A 15,746-nucleotide genomic window follows, 5' to 3' on the forward strand; every position below is an offset into this window, starting at 1 on the left:
TGATTGTCAATTGCTCAGGATAATGTGTTTATCAGACCTTTTTGTGTATGTGTTTGATCACTCGGCTCAGTTTCTTCGGAAATTCTTCTATGATTGCTATCCACGAAATGGATTACTTCTGAATATAGATATTCCACCATTTGCAATCACAAATGAACCTGGAGGTTGTACCAAAATTATCTTGTTACTCCAAAATTCATAGCATCGAGATGGTCAGGACCATGAGACCAGCGCTTTGAAAGGCTCACAACAGAAATCCCAATATCTACAAGAAAAGTGGCCAAATCCTTTACAAATAAAGCAAGTACAGGAGATAAATCATGAAGCATGCTCATCCCTTCTCAGCGTCCAAATCAGAATAGCACCACCATCATCACCAGGTCCATAAAACTTGAGAACACTACTACTGACCCGCTGATGGTTTTGTAAGAAGCTCAAGCGACTTCCTCAGGAAGTCCACTGCAACAGAGACATCATCAAAAGCTAACGCCCCAACAGCGAATCTCGCAGCCTTATGGGCCTCGGCAATTTTCTCAGGCGGTGGCTGGTAATTGCTGTCGTATTGGTATGTGTGGGCTGGAGTAGGAGCCAGGACAGATTCGGATGAGACACTCCCATTTGCTCTGCTGCTAGAGGAGGAAGAACCATACTGAGGAACCGAGGGAAAGCTTTTGTTTGAAGGAATATGAGAAGTCTCAGGACCTTGATAGTAGGAAGGATCGTGGGTCGGTACTGATGGCAGGTTGCTCTCCGTAAAGCTTGGGTAAGATTGGAAGTTCGGGTACGAGTAAGGAGGGTTGTCCTGAGATGGGTAATTGTTTGGTATGTGCTGCTGTGATTGCGGCAGATAATTATAATGGTCTGAGGAATAATTATGTGGGATTTGTGGGATCTGAGAGAAATGTTCCGAGGAGTAACCTGTGGACTGATGTTGCTGTTCTGAAGGGTAATTCTGGGGAATGTGTTGTTGAGAGGTTTCTTGATAGTACGAAGAATAGGTAGAACTTTCTGGCTGTGTGTTTGGAGGATGAGGAGCATGAAGGTCGTGGGAAGGATAACTGGAAGAAGAGTGGAGCGGAGGAGATCCTGGTTTTGTGTTTGGAGGAGGATGATGAGCATGAAAGTCATTAGAAGGATAACTGGAAGTAGGGTGAGGTGGTGGAGATCCCGAAATGTTGGCAGAATGTTGACGCTCTATTCTTTCATGAGGCTGAGGTGATAGGTCAGGCTCCGGTGCAGGATTCACACCAAGGTCCTGCAAAGTGAATTAACAGTCATAAACGATGTCACCATGGAATGTTATTCCAGAAAATTCATCCTCTGATTATTTCTCGGTTTCAATAAAAATGGTAGTTTAAACATCAAATAGGCAGGCAATAGAACCAATAAAGCTAAACAAGGAACTAGATACAGAAAACATACATAAGATCCACCAGGCGTACTCGATGGCACAGTTAGATCATCTTCACCAGCAGGAGGCCCAGGGACGGGCTTCCTTCCTTCCTTCAAAGCCTTTCTTATATCTGCTGCTTTCCAAGCTGCATACTTCTGTTTCTGCTCAAGCTGTATGAGAAGAAAAAACCCTGACGATTTAATTCATAAAGTAGAACTGACATAATAATTTGCATGCATCCAAAAAATCTCAGGAGGTTGCCACATGATAGTTCTGTCCCAAAGACAAGCATTATGCAAAAAATCAGAATCAACTCACATCAGGCTGAAGGGGACCAAATTGGTTGAGAATCTCAAAGAAGATGCTTGCAGCATAAAACGTTTTTGCAGTATTCCTGTCACAAGTACGCATTTAAAACATTTCAGAATCATACAAAATAGCTTCACTTCCAGAGAAGATAAGAAGGGAGGAACTGAATGTGGAAAGATGAATAGTTCCCAAGATAAGGTTTATTCATGGTCTCAGATAACATCAAAAAACTTGTGGTTGTACCCAACAATTATTGAATTGTTTTCTCAGTTTTTCTTTTTTCTCTTTTTCCCCCCTTTTTTTATATAACATAATTCTAGAGCCAAGTTCATAGTGGGATACCGTACATTACAAAGTCAAGGAAACAAAAGCCCGACGTAATTGAAAAATACATTATGCAAGAGACTACATCATTGTGTGATCCCAATGTATAGAAGATCTCTATGGATGTCCCATAATTATGCATATCGCAGCCGATCTCATAAAGCCTAACACACAAAGATGACTCAGATAGGTTTGGCAGCAAAAAGGGTGTCCACTAGAAGCTACAATCTCCAAGGTGGGGGCACAAAATTCTTGAAAAGCAAGAAGCCAACAAATAAATTTCTAAAGAAAACTAAATATTATCAGGAAGATAATGCATCATACAAGTCAGCTCGCCCAGCACGATCTTGTTTATCAGCCTTTGCAAAGACATTCAAGGCAAACCCTTCCAAATGCAAACTGTCTTCAGGCCCAAGATTTAGCGATTTCTTGTCCTGTAAATGACCATAATGTTAGCTATAACTGGAGGGGGGGGGGAAGCAAATCAGCTATTGTGATGGTGTTGCCCACTTACGAAAGGTGAATTGGGCAGAGGCAGGAAAAAATCTTACATTACCCTACTACTGTAAACTTGGAGTCGAAATCAAAATCAGTTGGGTCTGATCAGAGCCATCTCTTACCCAAAAAGATTATTGCAACATAAAGAGTTAAAATGACAAATTTAATAGTAATGTATGCAGGAAGAGAGGAGAGGCTTCTGAAACAAGAAGCTAAATAGTGCAATGCAATTGAAATAAGGATTCTCCCAAGTCATTTTGGCTATGCTGCCTTACTGTTGTACTGCCACACGACATTATATATCGCAAATGTTAGCGGCTATAAAAGTCTCAAGTTGAAGATGAGACATAATACACTAATGAAAAATATAATTATGACAAATCATGCAAGACCCTTCAGAACTTGACAAGATCATGGAAAAACTGAGCAGGCATTACAGGCAGCCCAACACGAGAATTAATTAGAACTGCAAACTGCAGCCCAACAATTGTTTTCCGCACATAAATATTAGGCAACCAGTCATTCAGAAAATATTAATCTGGGGCCTAGGTACCAGTGCAATCGTTACTGGAACCAAATGAAGCCTCCATAGAAGTTCTCCCACTTAGTAATGTTAAAATAAAAATTATCTGAAGCTCACTAACTCCCAAAAGTAGCTAATATATCAGCGGAACTAGAAATACTGCAAGATGTAACTAGCACCAGAAATGGTCCTTTAACTTAAGCCCAAGAAAAAAAAAAATTTCTGCTTGAAATCTAGCTGAAGCAAAGGATTATTAAAACTGCCACGAGTTTACAAATAATGCATGGGCATTACAGGCAGCATGAACAACTGAGAGATATTCAGCTGCAAAGCGGATCCCAGTTATTCAATTTAGCACTTGAAGATTGGGCAACTGCACAACGTCAACACAGAACCCCTTAATCAGTGCAAATGGGCCAGGAATCACGAAGAAAGCACAAACTCCACGTTTTCAATTAAGTCTCTCGCGCAGTATCCACCTTCAATGGTAGAATTACATGGAAACCCATCGTTTCAATTCTAAAGCTACGGAATTGTCGGTCGAATCAGCTCAAAAGCACAATGAACAATAATCTCAATTCAATAAGCAGATTCTTCATCCCATTTACCCCACTCTCGACATATAAATAGATTGGTAGATTGATGGATTGATACCTTTTCCAGCTGTTTGATGAGGGAATTCAAGAGGGCGTTGGTGGTCTTCGTACGCTCCCCTGCAGGGATCTTCAGACCACGATCCATCGCATACAGTCTACCTGACAAACAAGGTGGGGAGAACAACAACGGCAGAAATTGAAGCTCGTCACTAATCAAACAAGACCTAGCACAAGCAACCTCCGAACGAATACAAGAGATACTTGGATGAAGGGTTTTCGCGGCCTTACAGTAGTAAGCGACGAGGGGCTCGTGCTTCTGCAGCTCATCGGCCCTCTGGAGGTACGGCAGTAAGATCTTCGCCGGCTCGTGATCGCTCGCCATGGCTGATCCTTCAGCTCCTTCCCCTGCTGCCGTTCAATTGCGCGACGCGGAGAGAGAGAGAGAGAGAACGAAGAGAGGGAGGACGAGGAGAAGCTCCGTGAAATTGATGACTTTGACGTTTTAAACGACCACGTTTCTTCTGTCATCCAATTGAGTTCTAGACAATATTTTCTTTCTGTGGCCTTTAAAATAGGCGATCAGAAACGAATCAAAACTCGAAATCCAACCCTATCAAATTAAATGATTAAAAAATTTTAAAATAATAATTGTATTGTCGATTTTTATTTTATAATTGATAGAATTTTATTGTAAAATCAAATGGAGGTTTAAGGGTCCTAATAATTTGTATTTTGTAAACCCTAATTATCCTCCTCCTCCTCCTTCATCGGTTGAATGATTTTGCGATTGTCGTCTTCTTCCTCCTCACCGATTGATGCGATTGTTGTCAGTTGCTGACGTTCAATTTAGAGACTGGTCTATTGCTGTGTGCTGCGGTTGTCGTTGCTTAATAATTAGTATGAGTTTGATGTTTGAGCTCTATAACCCTTGATCGCTCCGTCTATCGAGTCCTCTTTTTGTGTCGATCCATTCCGATTTCAATCCCCCTTGTTATCGACGGGGAGCTTGTTCCCTTATCTATGCTATGCATGCACCTGCCTTTTTGATACGATTCATGCATGGGCATGGTGTCTTCTTCTATCCGATAATATATATATATATATATCTTGTCTAATTGCTCCGTTGCTTGCTGCTGCCTATCTATAAATTACAGGTACGTAGTAAGTTTCCTAGTTTCCGAGAGGGAGGGAGGGAGGAAGGAGCAACGATGCCCGAGCAGCCTGTTACATGTGATGAGCAGCCTGTTAAATGTGATGAGAGTGGGACGTCGGTATATGTGGTCTACTTCCACGCTACTCAACTTGCCCCCAAAGACCTCAAGACCGAGTCACTCTACACAATCCATGCTTTCCCTGTTACCCATCCTCCTCATGAGCCCTTGCCACAACAGCCCGTCCTCACTCTCCGGCCCCGTGATCTCCCAATACAAATGGGTTTCGGATGCATTGGCTCCTCAATCTACATGATTGGAGGCAATTGGTGTCTTCCTTCCCCAAGAAAAGAAGATCCCTCTCTCGACATGTAATTTCAACCGACCGAATTCTTCCAATTTATAGAGGATCTCTGCGGATGTCCCATAATTATGCATATATCAAGCCGATCTCATAAAGCCTAGCACGCAAAGATGATTCAGATAGGTTTGGCAGCAAAAAGGGCGTCCACTAGAAGCTACAATCTCCAAGGTGGGGGACACAAAATTCTTGAAAAGCAAGAAGCCAACAAATAAATTTCTAAAGAAAACTAAATATTATCAGGAAGAGAATGCATCGTACAAGTCAGCTGGGCGTTTATCAGCCTTTGCAAAGACATTCAAGGCAAACACTTCCAAATGCAAACTGTCTTCAGGCCCAAGATTTAGCGATTTCTTGTCCTGTAAATGACCATGATGTCAGCTAGAACTGGGGGGAGGGGGCGGGGGGGAGAGAATGGGGGGTGAGCTCTTGTGATGCCATTGCCCACTTCCGGAGTTGAATCAGGCAGAGGCAGGAAAAAAAAATCTTACATTACCCTACTACTGTAAACTTGAGTCGAAATCAAAATCAGTTGGGTCTGACCAGAGCCATCTCTTACCCAAAAAGATTTTTGCAACATAAAGAGTTAAAATGACAAATTTAATAGTAATGTATGCAGGAAGAGAGGAGAGGCTTCTGAAACAAGAAGCTAAATAGTGCAATGCAATTGAAATAAGGATTCTCCCAAGTCATTTTGGCTATGCTGCCTTACTATTGTACTGCCACACGACATTATATATCGCAAATGTTAGCGGCTATAAAAGTCTCAAGTTGAAGATGAGACATAATACACTAATGAAAAATATAATTATGACAAATCATGCAAGACCCTTCAGAACTTGACAAGATCATGGAAAAACTGTGCAGGCATTACAGGCAGCCCAACACGACAATTAATTTGAACTGCAAACTGCAGCCCACCAATTGTTTTCCGCACATAAATATTAGGCAACCAGTCATTCAGAAAAATAATAATCTGGGGCCTAGGTACCAGTGCAATCGATACTGGAACCAAATGAAGCCTCCATAGAAGTTAAACCACTTAGTAATGTTAAAATAAAAATTATCTGAAGTTCACTAACTCCCAAAACTAGCTAATATATCAGCAGAACTCGAAATACTGAGACATGTAACTAGCACCAGAGATGGTCATTTTAACTTGAGCCCACGGAAAAAAATAAAAAATAAAATTCCCGATTGAAATCTAGCTGAAGCAAAGGATTATTAAAACTGCCACGAGTTTACAAATGATGTATGGGCATTACAGGCAGCATGAACAACTGAGAGATATTCAGCTGCAAAGCGGATCCCAGTTATCCAATTTAGCACTTGAAGATCGGGCAACTGCGCAACGTCAACACAGCACCCCTTAGTCAGTGCAAATGGGCCAGGAATCACGAAGAAAGCACAAATTCCACTTCGTGCAGTATTCACCTTCAATGGTAGAATTACATGGAAACACATCGTTTCAATATTAAAGTTCCAGAAATGTCGGTCGAATCAGCTCAAAAGTACAATCAAAGATAATCTCGAGTTCGATAAGCAGATACTGCATCCCATTTACCCCACTCTCGACATATAAATGGATCGGTAGATTGATGGATTGGTACCTTTTCCAGCTGTTTGATGAGGGAATTCAAGAGGGCGTTGGCGGTCTTCGTACGCTCCCCTGCAGGGATCTTCAGACCACGATCCATCGCATACAGTCTACCTGACAAACAAGGTGGGGAGAAGAACAACAACAAACAGAAATCGAAGCTCGTCACTAATCAAACAAGACCTAGCACGAGCTACCTCCGAATGAATACGAGGGATTCTTGGATGAAGGGTTTTCACGGCCTTACAGTAGTAAGCGACGAGGGGCTCGTGAAATTGATGACTTTGACGTTTAAAAACGACGACGTTTCTTTCCTCCTCTCTTTTCTTTTAAGATCAGAAACGAATCAAAACTCGAACCCGATCCTATTGACTACGTACAGGCGGCGCAGGGAGCCCTGGCAGAGCCAATTGCAAGCAAGCAAGGTGTGATCAGAGAAGGGAAGCAAGGTTTGATCAGAGAAGGGAAGGGCAGCGTGAAAGAGGTAGGCGATCGGTGAATCTATCGTCAGCGACTATGAGTGAATGATTTTAGGGATAATTTGTAGTTTGTAAACCCTAATTATCCTCCTCCTTCTTCTTCTTCCTCGCCGATTGAATGATTTTGCGATTGTTTTCAGTTGCTGACGTTCAATTTAGAGACTGGTCTATTGCTGTGCGCTGCGGTTGTTGTTGCTTAATAATTAGTTTCAGTTTGAAGTTTGAGCTCTATAACCCTCGATCGCTCCGTCTGTCGAATCCTCTGTTTGTGTCGATCCATTCCAATTTCCATCCATCTTGTTTTTCTACGGCGAGCTTCTTCCCTTATGTATGCACCTGCCTTTTTGATGCGATTCATGCATGGGCATGGTGTTCTTCTATCCGATAATATATTTCTCTTGTCTAATTGCTCCGTTGCTGTTGCCTATCTATAAATTACAGGTACGTAGTAAGTTTCCAAGTTCCCGAGAGGGAGGGAGGGAGGAGCAACGATGCCTGAGCAGCCTGTCCCATCGGTATACGTGGTCTACTACCACGCTACTACCTTGACCCCAAAGACCTGAAGGACGATTCACTCTACACAATCCATGCTTTCCCTGTTACCCATCCTCCTTATGAGCCCTTGCCACAAGAGCCCGTTCTCACTCTCCGGCCCCGTGATCTCCCATTTCTAATGGGTTTTGCATGCATTGGCTCCTCAATCTACATGATCGGAGGCAGGTGGGATTGGCCTTCCCCAAGAAGAGATCCCTCTCTTGACGTTTATATCCTCGACACACACCTTCTCCCCCCAGCCACCTCACATCCCATAGAGAACCCCCTACCCTATCTGCGGAAGGGGCCTAGTCTGAGAGCCCCCAAAATTGACCCCACTGTCATCTCTCTCCTTGGGAAGGTGTACGTCCTCCCAAATTCTTTCGATCCTTCTTCTTCTGATAAGGACGAACCACGGGCTGAAGTTCTCGACCCATGCTCCAATGAGTGGGTGTCCCTTCCTGAACCAAAACTCGATCCTTGTGACGACCATGAACCGAGCGCTTACAAAGTGCGATCTTGCAATGCTATCGGATCTTGCATTGTATTGACGCTGTTCTGCGATCTGGTCTACGAGCTGGATTGCAACCATCCATGTGAAGGATGGAAGAAGAGCTCCAGGTTTGCCTGGTTGCCGGAGCTTCAGCAAACTAGTGGGTCCGATGTTGTGGATGGTCTGTGGTATCCTTGGTTTCCGTTCCCATCTCACCTCAAAGGGGCCTGTCTCGTGGCCTGCGATCTTGCTCAGAGGAAGGAGGATCAACCACCGGAAGTCATCCTGGTTCGCCATACAAGATCCGGGAAAATCGGGAGTAAAATCTATTCCGGGCACCGCAGGGTGGTGGATATTGGGTGTGGGCAGGCAGTGATTTTCTCGTGTGGTTTCAGTAAATGTACTGATCTAATGACACATGGCTATGGAAAGCTCCGTTTCACTTTTGACGTCGTTCGTCTGGAAAAGAAAACCAGTGCTGATGAGAGGAAGAGAAAGCACTGTGGCGATCCAAAGGCTCGTTTTATCAATTGTGTCCTCCTGAGATCATTCAGCTGTGTGATTGAGGAAGTCGGCCCTGGTGGAGACCTCTGCGGTTGTTTTCTCGTGTGAGTTATCCCTCTGGAGGTTATTATTTATATATATATATATATCAACTGTGAAAGGAGACATTGTCATTGCCAAATTATGAGAAGGAGACACCGTTAAATACCAACTGCGTCGATATTATGTGGGCTCGCAATTCCACTGCTATCAGCTAAGAGCATTCTTTTATTGTCTGCTTCCTTTGGATCATCATCGGGACGCTCTAAATTAGCAACAGGAGTATGTGCACTCTTGTTCGGCACTTCAATGCTACCTGCAACACGAGCTGTGTTGCGGGGAGAATTTGCTGACAGGTAAGTCGATATCCCGAGTTTCAATTTTCCAATCCCCTCCTTAAAAAGCTGAAGTACTTGGAGGTGTCCGGACTTCTAATCCTGGAAGTGCTCTATTGAATAGATGGCTAACTTAAACCACGCTTTGCACTTCCCTTACTCGTGCATGATGCCGACTGATGTGCCGACAAAAGGAGTCAAATTTGAAGACTTTGCCCCTGGAGTAGCAGCATGCGTAAAGATTTCACGCCATTTAGCAGATATCGAGGATATAGACCCTGCCAATGGAGATTCGGTCATTCTACCAGACACATCATCTCTCGTAGTTCTATTTCCATGGACGTTTTCTTTTGGGTATGATTTGCCATATGTTGACCCCTGTGTAGCACCAACATCTATCTCAAGAAGAAATCTACTGACATTACTTCGTGGTGCGCCTCTACTGATATTATTTAGTCCATCCGCATCGCCTTTGGTCTCAATTAGCTTATGGCCCTGCAAATGAAGCAAAATGTGACTTCCCTAAACAACTCAAAACACTCCATAAACATTTGACAACCATGAAATGCCTTGAATTCTTATTGCAAGAAATGCATCAGTGACAAAGTAGATATTTGACATCGCTGATTTGAACACATAGTAGCTCCTGGAACTGAGCATACATAATCCAGTTATAATGATTAACAAATCAAAGCGCGACATATGACTCGCAAAATTTATTGACTAAAAAAAAAAATCCTTGAAATTGATCTCCACTTTGAAAACTAAGAAATTTCTTACCTTCATCAGCTGTTCTGGAGTGTTGATGGATTTTTTTTTTCCTTCTAACTTGGGTGTCCAGATTTCGCCCGACTAATTCCCGAGGCTCCGTGAATCCCCGGTGGCGCACGGAACGGATAATCATGCCAAATGCGCTCTGGTGACTCCAAGGAGCTTCGAATCCAGGATCAAATGGATACTTAAACTCCTCCTTACCACTAGACAAAACTCCCGGGAGTTGTGTTGATGGACTTATATTTAGGCGCATTTGCTAACCAATCATTTCTATTGGAGACATCTTTTGGTCCAGGCTTGTTTGGTTTGTGAAATAAATTTTAACTTTATTCAATTTATCTTCAATTCAATAACATAATCATTACTATTTTCACAATTCAACAACATAATTATTACTTTCTCTCAACTAATCGTTACTTTTTTTAAAATTCAACAATACAAGCATTAATTTCTCATAACTATTCATTACTTTTTCACACTTTTTTTTTTCATAATTCAACAATACAATCATTACAAACCAATTAAAATTAAAATTCAACTCCAAAACCAAACACAACATAATTCATAACTTGTCGAATATGATTAGCTCCCCGTACCTCAACATAAGCCACAAAAATCACTTCATCAGTATGGTTTTCTATGGACTGTACGAGCCTTTTTGTTAGTCTTTTAATACATATGATATCTATAATTCATTTATACTTTCCGTTTGAAGTTCTTAATGACTCCGACGGTATACATTATTGTAGCGTGGTATGTTTGAGATTCGGCACCGCCGCAGGGCAACATCTGTAGCATGTCACGCTCATACAAGTGTTAGTATTTTCCGAGGACGAAGGTTGAACCAACAATGAGATGTGCTAGCCAAGATCTAGGTTGGTAGGATTGTTTGTTATTCCATCAAGTTTGTTGCGCAAAATATGTTTGCAATAGTTAACTTTCCCCCTCTTAACTCGACAAAATTGCTTTCGCTTTCGCTCGCGCACCTCCGGTCAAATCTCGGGTCCTTATCCCTGGTGATGAATGTTATCGTAGAAGCTATGCACGAACTTATGTTCACTTTAGTGTAACCACGTCATATCCAAATGATCACGTCCATAGATTACTACTCCAATCATTGAAAATATACATTCCCCTGTCTATGAACCCGTTCAGTCCAGGCCAATAATTAAAGCATTTATAAATGAAAATAATGATTATTAAAAGAGCAAAAGTTTTGACAGAATATGGAGGAGCTCAATCAATTTCCATGGTAGAGCTGAGGTGGCGGCTTTATTGGATACTAGAAAAACTCGGACGGTCCTCATAGCAGCTGAACATAAGCTTGAAAACAAGGATTGGGTTCTGTGGGGACAGTCCTCCAATGCTCTCAAAGGTAATCCCATTTCCATTGCTTCAATCCATCTAAAGAGCTTAGCTCCTCTTCTTCAGCTGGGCGACTTTAAATTCTGCATTTCTATGGCTTTTCATTGAGGAAAGCAGCAAGATGAACCGCTGCTTTCTGATTACGGCAAGAGGGTTCTGCTCTGCCCGTTAATTCAGGCGTGGTTTCCTCTTAAAAATTGAACCTTTACTCGCAAATGAAATCCCATCCGTTCATTTGACTCGTTAGCTTTGTGCTTTTCCGCAGCAGCAGCACGGCTAGTGTAAAATTAATGTAAAAACTTGCTATATCAACTGCTATTTGCAGCCATAATCCCGAATTCGTCTGTTTGTTAGGCTTATGTGAACGCGGGCAACTTATATGGGTAGTTTTTGAGGAAGATAGCGGAGGTCAATATAAAGGATGGAATGGTTCTGGTCACTAATGAGGTAAATATCTCTTCTTTCTCGTTTGTTCGTCCTACTACTCTGCTTCTTTTTTTGGTTCTGATGACTTTGCAGATGACAGGTTCGAGATATGTCCCGAGCTATCTTAGAGTTTTTGCAGTTTTCAGTTTTGGTTTTGGGTTTTAGGGTTTGTTTTATGCTGTTGGGCTGTAGATTCATTCATTAAATCTTGGTAAGGATCACGATGGCCGATAATTGACCCGTTGTGTTTGTTTGTGGTATTCAATTTTGGTGTTCAATAAGTCAGTTGTATGTTTTTGAGGTTGAGGAATGACAAAACTCAGCTAGAATGTTATGTTTTCTAATTAGGACGTGATGTCTGTAGTGGATGGACTCTGATTGTCGTGAAGGAACAATGGGATATTGAGATATGATTTAATTTAAAAGCATTAAGGGCATCTGGAGCAGTATGCTAGCAGTCTCATTTGTCTTGCTAATCAAATTTCTTCCCGCGTTATGCTGATGCTTATCAAATGAGGATGTATCTATAGCTGCTGTAACTCTATTCCATAATCTGCCTTTTTCCAGATATAACTCCTACCATCCAATATTGCTGCGGAACCTAAGCTCGGCAGGCCATCCAGAACAATGTTCGCTACCAGCAACATCATCTCTTGCCACTGCCCTCACCTGCCTGTAAAGTCCCTTAGCACGATTTCTCACCACCGGACTCCCATAAATGTCACGAACGACAAATTTACCCCCATTTGTTCAACCCTACAAATATAAAACTTTGCTTAACTCAGTCCGTGGAAAGCACTTCCTTTGGACTCGTGGCAGCTTCTTGGATGGTCAAGAATCAAAATTCCCAGAAATGAGAAGGGAAGCTTCCTCAAAAAGCGAGCTTGCCGACAATGGAGATGGAGGGAAAGGAAAGGACTGGACAACTTCGATTTTGCTGTTTTGCTTGTGGAGTGCGCTCCTCTATTATATCTTTAATCTCGCTCCAAACCAAACCCCGGTAAATATAACATGAGAGAGAGTCTATTTTCTCGCGCTTTCGCTAGTGACGATTGACGACTCCATTCGATCGTTTTGTTTACAAATCTTTTCTCTTTTTGGATAACATATTATATTTTTGACATATTGAAGCCCTTTGCAGACCAGAGACGTGTACTTCCCGCTAAAGCTCTCATTTTTGAAAGGAGATGATGGTTTTAGGATGAATGAAGTGCTCATGTCTTTTTGGTATATTATGGGATTATGGCCTTTTGTCTACAGCATGTTATTGTTACCAACAGGCCGGAGGTCTGTTTCATGCACCCTTCACTTCATTTCCTAATATGAACTAATTTTCTGCTTGAAAGAGAATTTTTATATCAACTTTCTTGTTCTACATATGCAGTTCAAAGAGGAGTATACCAGCGTGGCCTTTCCTAGTTCTTTCATTTGCAGGTGGGGTCTATGCTCTTCTTCCCTGCTTTGTTCGTTGGACACCACCCTCACCTCCTACTGAAGAGCGTGAATTGAAAATGTGGCCCTTGAATTTTTCTCGAGTCGAAGATAACCGCTGCTGTAAGTTTCATCTATCTCACTTTACTGTCATCTATTTGTAGGGACTTTGAAGAATTCACACGTCTTTGGCTTTAGTTCTAACTTGAAAATCTGGCTCAATGGTAACATGTGTCAGGTTTTGCTAGCTGGGGGACTAGGATTATTCGGCTATGCAGCTCTAGCAAATGCTGATGGGTGGAAAGAGTTCTACCAGTACTTTCGAGAAAGCGGATTGGTGTGTAAACGATCGCTCGAAAATAATGTGATTATTACAGTATTTTAATCAATGGAAGCGGTTTATCATGCATCTGTTCTTAGCATTCGTTCATATCAGCATCTGACATTGAATTGGCCCACAATTCACTAAAGCTCTAAATTTGGCTATGTATTGCAAATCTTGCTCCCTCTTCGTTTTCCAATATAGGAAATTTGCCAGCAATCTATCTGCATGTGAAATCGAATGATAATAACCTGCTCGGGGTGTATCTGTGTGAATGTCTGTTTTGGTTTTGATGTGGCTATATGCATTTTGGTGCAATCATCTTCTTTTACGAGTTGGAAAGGGGAGCAAAAAAACTTGTGACTCTTCGGAACCTTCACTGCAGGTCCATGTCACATGCCTCGACTTTTCTCTGCTGTCCGCATTTGCGCCCTTTTGGATTTACAATGATATGACTTCCCGCAAATGGTAAGCTCGTCCAGTGGTAGTACGGTACACTGTCTCTCTATCATTTAGTTTAGATACGTTCGAACGAGATCATAACGAATTTCACCTGTAGGGCAGGTATGATAAGGGATTTTGGCTTCTTCCGCTCTCATTGGTTCCCTTTCTAGGGCCAGCTCTTTATCTCGTTCTATGACCAACGGTGTCGGCATCACCGAGTTTATCAGGCCCCGCTGCTTCCAAACAAGAATAGAGAAACATATCCACAAGTGTGAGAAAAACAAGGTTCTCCCGGTTTCTTTGCTTTTTTGTTAGATTCCATACGAAAGAATTGCCCATGTAACGAATTGGCAGAGTTCACATTTTGATTGAACAAAGCGCTTATGTTTTGGTATTGAAGAGTAAATTCTGCATGTCGACATTTCTGTAACTTCTCTTACAACCCAATAAATACAGAAGAAAAGGAAACGGTTTTAAGCGGAAAGCAAAGCAAACTAAAAGGAAACAATCCTCGACCAGAGTATCAGGCAACGGCTGCTTCCTGTGGGCTCTGCTCTGCTTCCTTCGGGCTCTTGTCGCCCTCAATTGGAATCACTACTCCTCCCATACGGTTCTCCGATACAATGGCTTGGACAGCTTCTGCATACAGCATTTTCACCAGGTTCCTGAACCGCCGCCTGAAGGTCGGTAAGCGGGACATCGAAGCTACCATTCCCTGTGATCTGAAAGGTAACATGAGGTTCCTCGTTATGACTAAATCTTGGAGAAAATAAAACCGAGCCTGCCACTGACAGTGATGGACGTGCAGTCGATGGCAATGATTGAATCTTTGGCCAATCCTACCACCTCGCGTTTTTAGGAGATAGAAACTGATAGTTACGATAAACCAAGCGGTCCTCCTAGCCTCGGTTTCCCTTCGAAAGGCGAGAATACTTCCTCCTCTCTTGCCTCGTAGAAGAGCTTCCTCGTCCTCATGCGGTCTCTGTCGTACGCCATTGCAGTGGAGAAAGAATAAGACGAAGAAGAGCCAAAATAAATCTTTTGAAAGAAAGGATGAGGGAGGAGGAGACGAAGAAGAAGAAGAAGCAGGAGAATGAGTGGGGTCTGAACTCTGACGGAGGAGGGGAGAGAATTACGTTGAGGAGAGGAGTACGTGGTTATGGCGGGCTCCCCCACCATGACAGGGAAGATCATCGTCGTTCGCCATTTCTGTAGACGGTTTATGGTTCCCGGTTCACGTTTGGCCTTAACCAACCGGTTTGATCACATCTATTGTATCTATCTCGTAGGAAGAGGAAACACAAGTTGATCGGAAATTGTCAGTGTTCTGGTCCAGACCCGAGCCCGAGGATGGGGTCTCCTCCGTCGAGCAAGGGTCGGTGATATGGTCGATGCCTCAATATGAGACGACCAATAAAGATGAAGCACCAAGCGAAATTAACAGGGAAAGATGCAATCAGCAAAGCAAAAGGAATCATCAATTAAATCAATTTTTAACTGCATAATTTTGGTGAAAAATCCATACTACGAATCATCTCTAAAGTAGGATACTTGGCCATTCATCTCATGAACAATTCGTGAGACTATGATAACTATAATTACAAACAACACTTAATGCTAAATTCCACATTAATGCGATTTTTGAGGAACTCTTTTGGTCCGACGGCTAAACGTATGAGAATTCACGTGGACCTCGCATCTGCGTTTGGGGATTCTAATTTTCGGGAGGCTGGATCTTCGAATCCTATTGGACTCACCCCTACCAACCGCACATCCCAAGTTGGAACAGAGCTATGAGCACAACGGTTGAGGCCCAGTAAAGGCCCAATTAACTGTGCAAATGAAATG

At 42.5% G+C, this 15,746-nt stretch overlaps 2 protein-coding genes, 1 long non-coding RNA gene and 1 pseudogene across 9 annotated transcripts; 2 read left to right on the forward strand and 2 right to left on the reverse strand.

Annotated features, from left to right (window-relative positions):
- Positions 1 to 153: 153 nt before the first annotated feature.
- On the reverse strand, positions 154 to 7,307 carry LOC116190153 (protein HOMOLOG OF MAMMALIAN LYST-INTERACTING PROTEIN 5). Of its 6 annotated transcripts, none has more exons than XM_031519840.1 (7): positions 6,950 to 6,968; positions 6,766 to 6,862; positions 5,440 to 5,514; positions 2,351 to 2,385; positions 1,712 to 1,787; positions 1,423 to 1,563; positions 154 to 1,255 (listed from the first exon to the last, which is right to left on the reverse strand). In XM_031519840.1, the coding sequence occupies exons 2-7, from the start codon at positions 6,850 to 6,852 to the stop codon at positions 404 to 406; spliced, it is 1,266 nt and encodes a 421-aa protein (XP_031375700.1). In that variant the 5' UTR covers positions 6,853 to 6,862; positions 6,950 to 6,968; the 3' UTR covers positions 154 to 403. The 6 variants fall into 6 exon arrangements, with proteins under 6 accessions (XP_031375700.1, XP_031375674.1, XP_031375683.1 ...); XM_031519833.1 differs by lacking the exon at positions 6,950 to 6,968 and adding an exon at positions 7,000 to 7,307 and having other exon boundaries at positions 166 to 1,255; XM_031519827.1 differs by lacking the exon at positions 6,950 to 6,968 and adding an exon at positions 7,000 to 7,140 and having other exon boundaries at positions 166 to 1,255; positions 6,766 to 6,866.
- LOC116190311 lies at positions 7,135 to 9,566 on the forward strand. 2 transcript variants are annotated; one of them, XM_031519996.1, is made up of 4 exons: positions 7,135 to 7,236; positions 7,673 to 8,866; positions 9,076 to 9,157; positions 9,261 to 9,566. In XM_031519996.1, the coding sequence occupies exons 2-3, from the start codon at positions 7,905 to 7,907 to the stop codon at positions 9,152 to 9,154; spliced, it is 1,041 nt and encodes a 346-aa protein (XP_031375856.1). In that variant the 5' UTR covers positions 7,135 to 7,236; positions 7,673 to 7,904; the 3' UTR covers positions 9,155 to 9,157; positions 9,261 to 9,566. The 2 variants fall into 2 exon arrangements, with proteins under 2 accessions (XP_031375856.1, XP_031375863.1); XM_031520003.1 differs by having other exon boundaries at positions 9,331 to 9,566.
- Positions 9,567 to 11,126: 1,560 nt separating this feature from the next.
- On the forward strand, positions 11,127 to 14,315 carry LOC116211842 (annotated as a pseudogene).
- A 442-nt stretch (positions 14,316 to 14,757) lies between these two features.
- Positions 14,758 to 15,693, reverse strand: LOC116211890. The gene is made up of 2 exons (XR_004157772.1): positions 15,035 to 15,693; positions 14,758 to 14,880 (listed from the first exon to the last, which is right to left on the reverse strand). It is a non-coding gene; the product is annotated as an uncharacterized LOC116211890 (long non-coding RNA).
- Positions 15,694 to 15,746: the final 53 nt, after the last annotated feature.

This window comes from Punica granatum, chromosome 1, assembly GCF_007655135.1.
Source record: "Punica granatum isolate Tunisia-2019 chromosome 1, ASM765513v2, whole genome shotgun sequence".
NCBI lineage: Eukaryota > Viridiplantae > Streptophyta > Magnoliopsida > Myrtales > Lythraceae > Punica > Punica granatum.

What these genes read in the sequence shown, in the direction of transcription:
- LOC116190153 (XM_031519814.1), bottom strand. Translation starts at nt 4,025, where the DNA reads ATGGCGAGCGATCACGAGCCGGCGAAGATCTTACTGCCGTACCTCCAG. An exon ending in GCCCCTCGTCGCTTACTACT is followed by an intron (nt 3,803 to 3,931) that starts GTAAGGCCGCGA and finishes CTTGTTTGTCAG; the next exon opens with GTAGACTGTATGCGATGGAT. An exon ending in GTACGCCTGGTGGATCTTAT is followed by an intron (nt 1,256 to 1,422) that starts GTATGTTTTCTG and finishes TTCACTTTGCAG; the next exon opens with GACCTTGGTGTGAATCCTGC.
- LOC116190311 (XM_031519996.1), top strand. Translation starts at nt 7,905, where the DNA reads ATGGGTTTTGCATGCATTGGCTCCTCAATCTACATGATCGGAGGCAGG. An exon ending in CTCTGCGGTTGTTTTCTCGT is followed by an intron (nt 8,867 to 9,075) that starts GTGAGTTATCCC and finishes GCTCTAAATTAG; the next exon opens with CAACAGGAGTATGTGCACTC.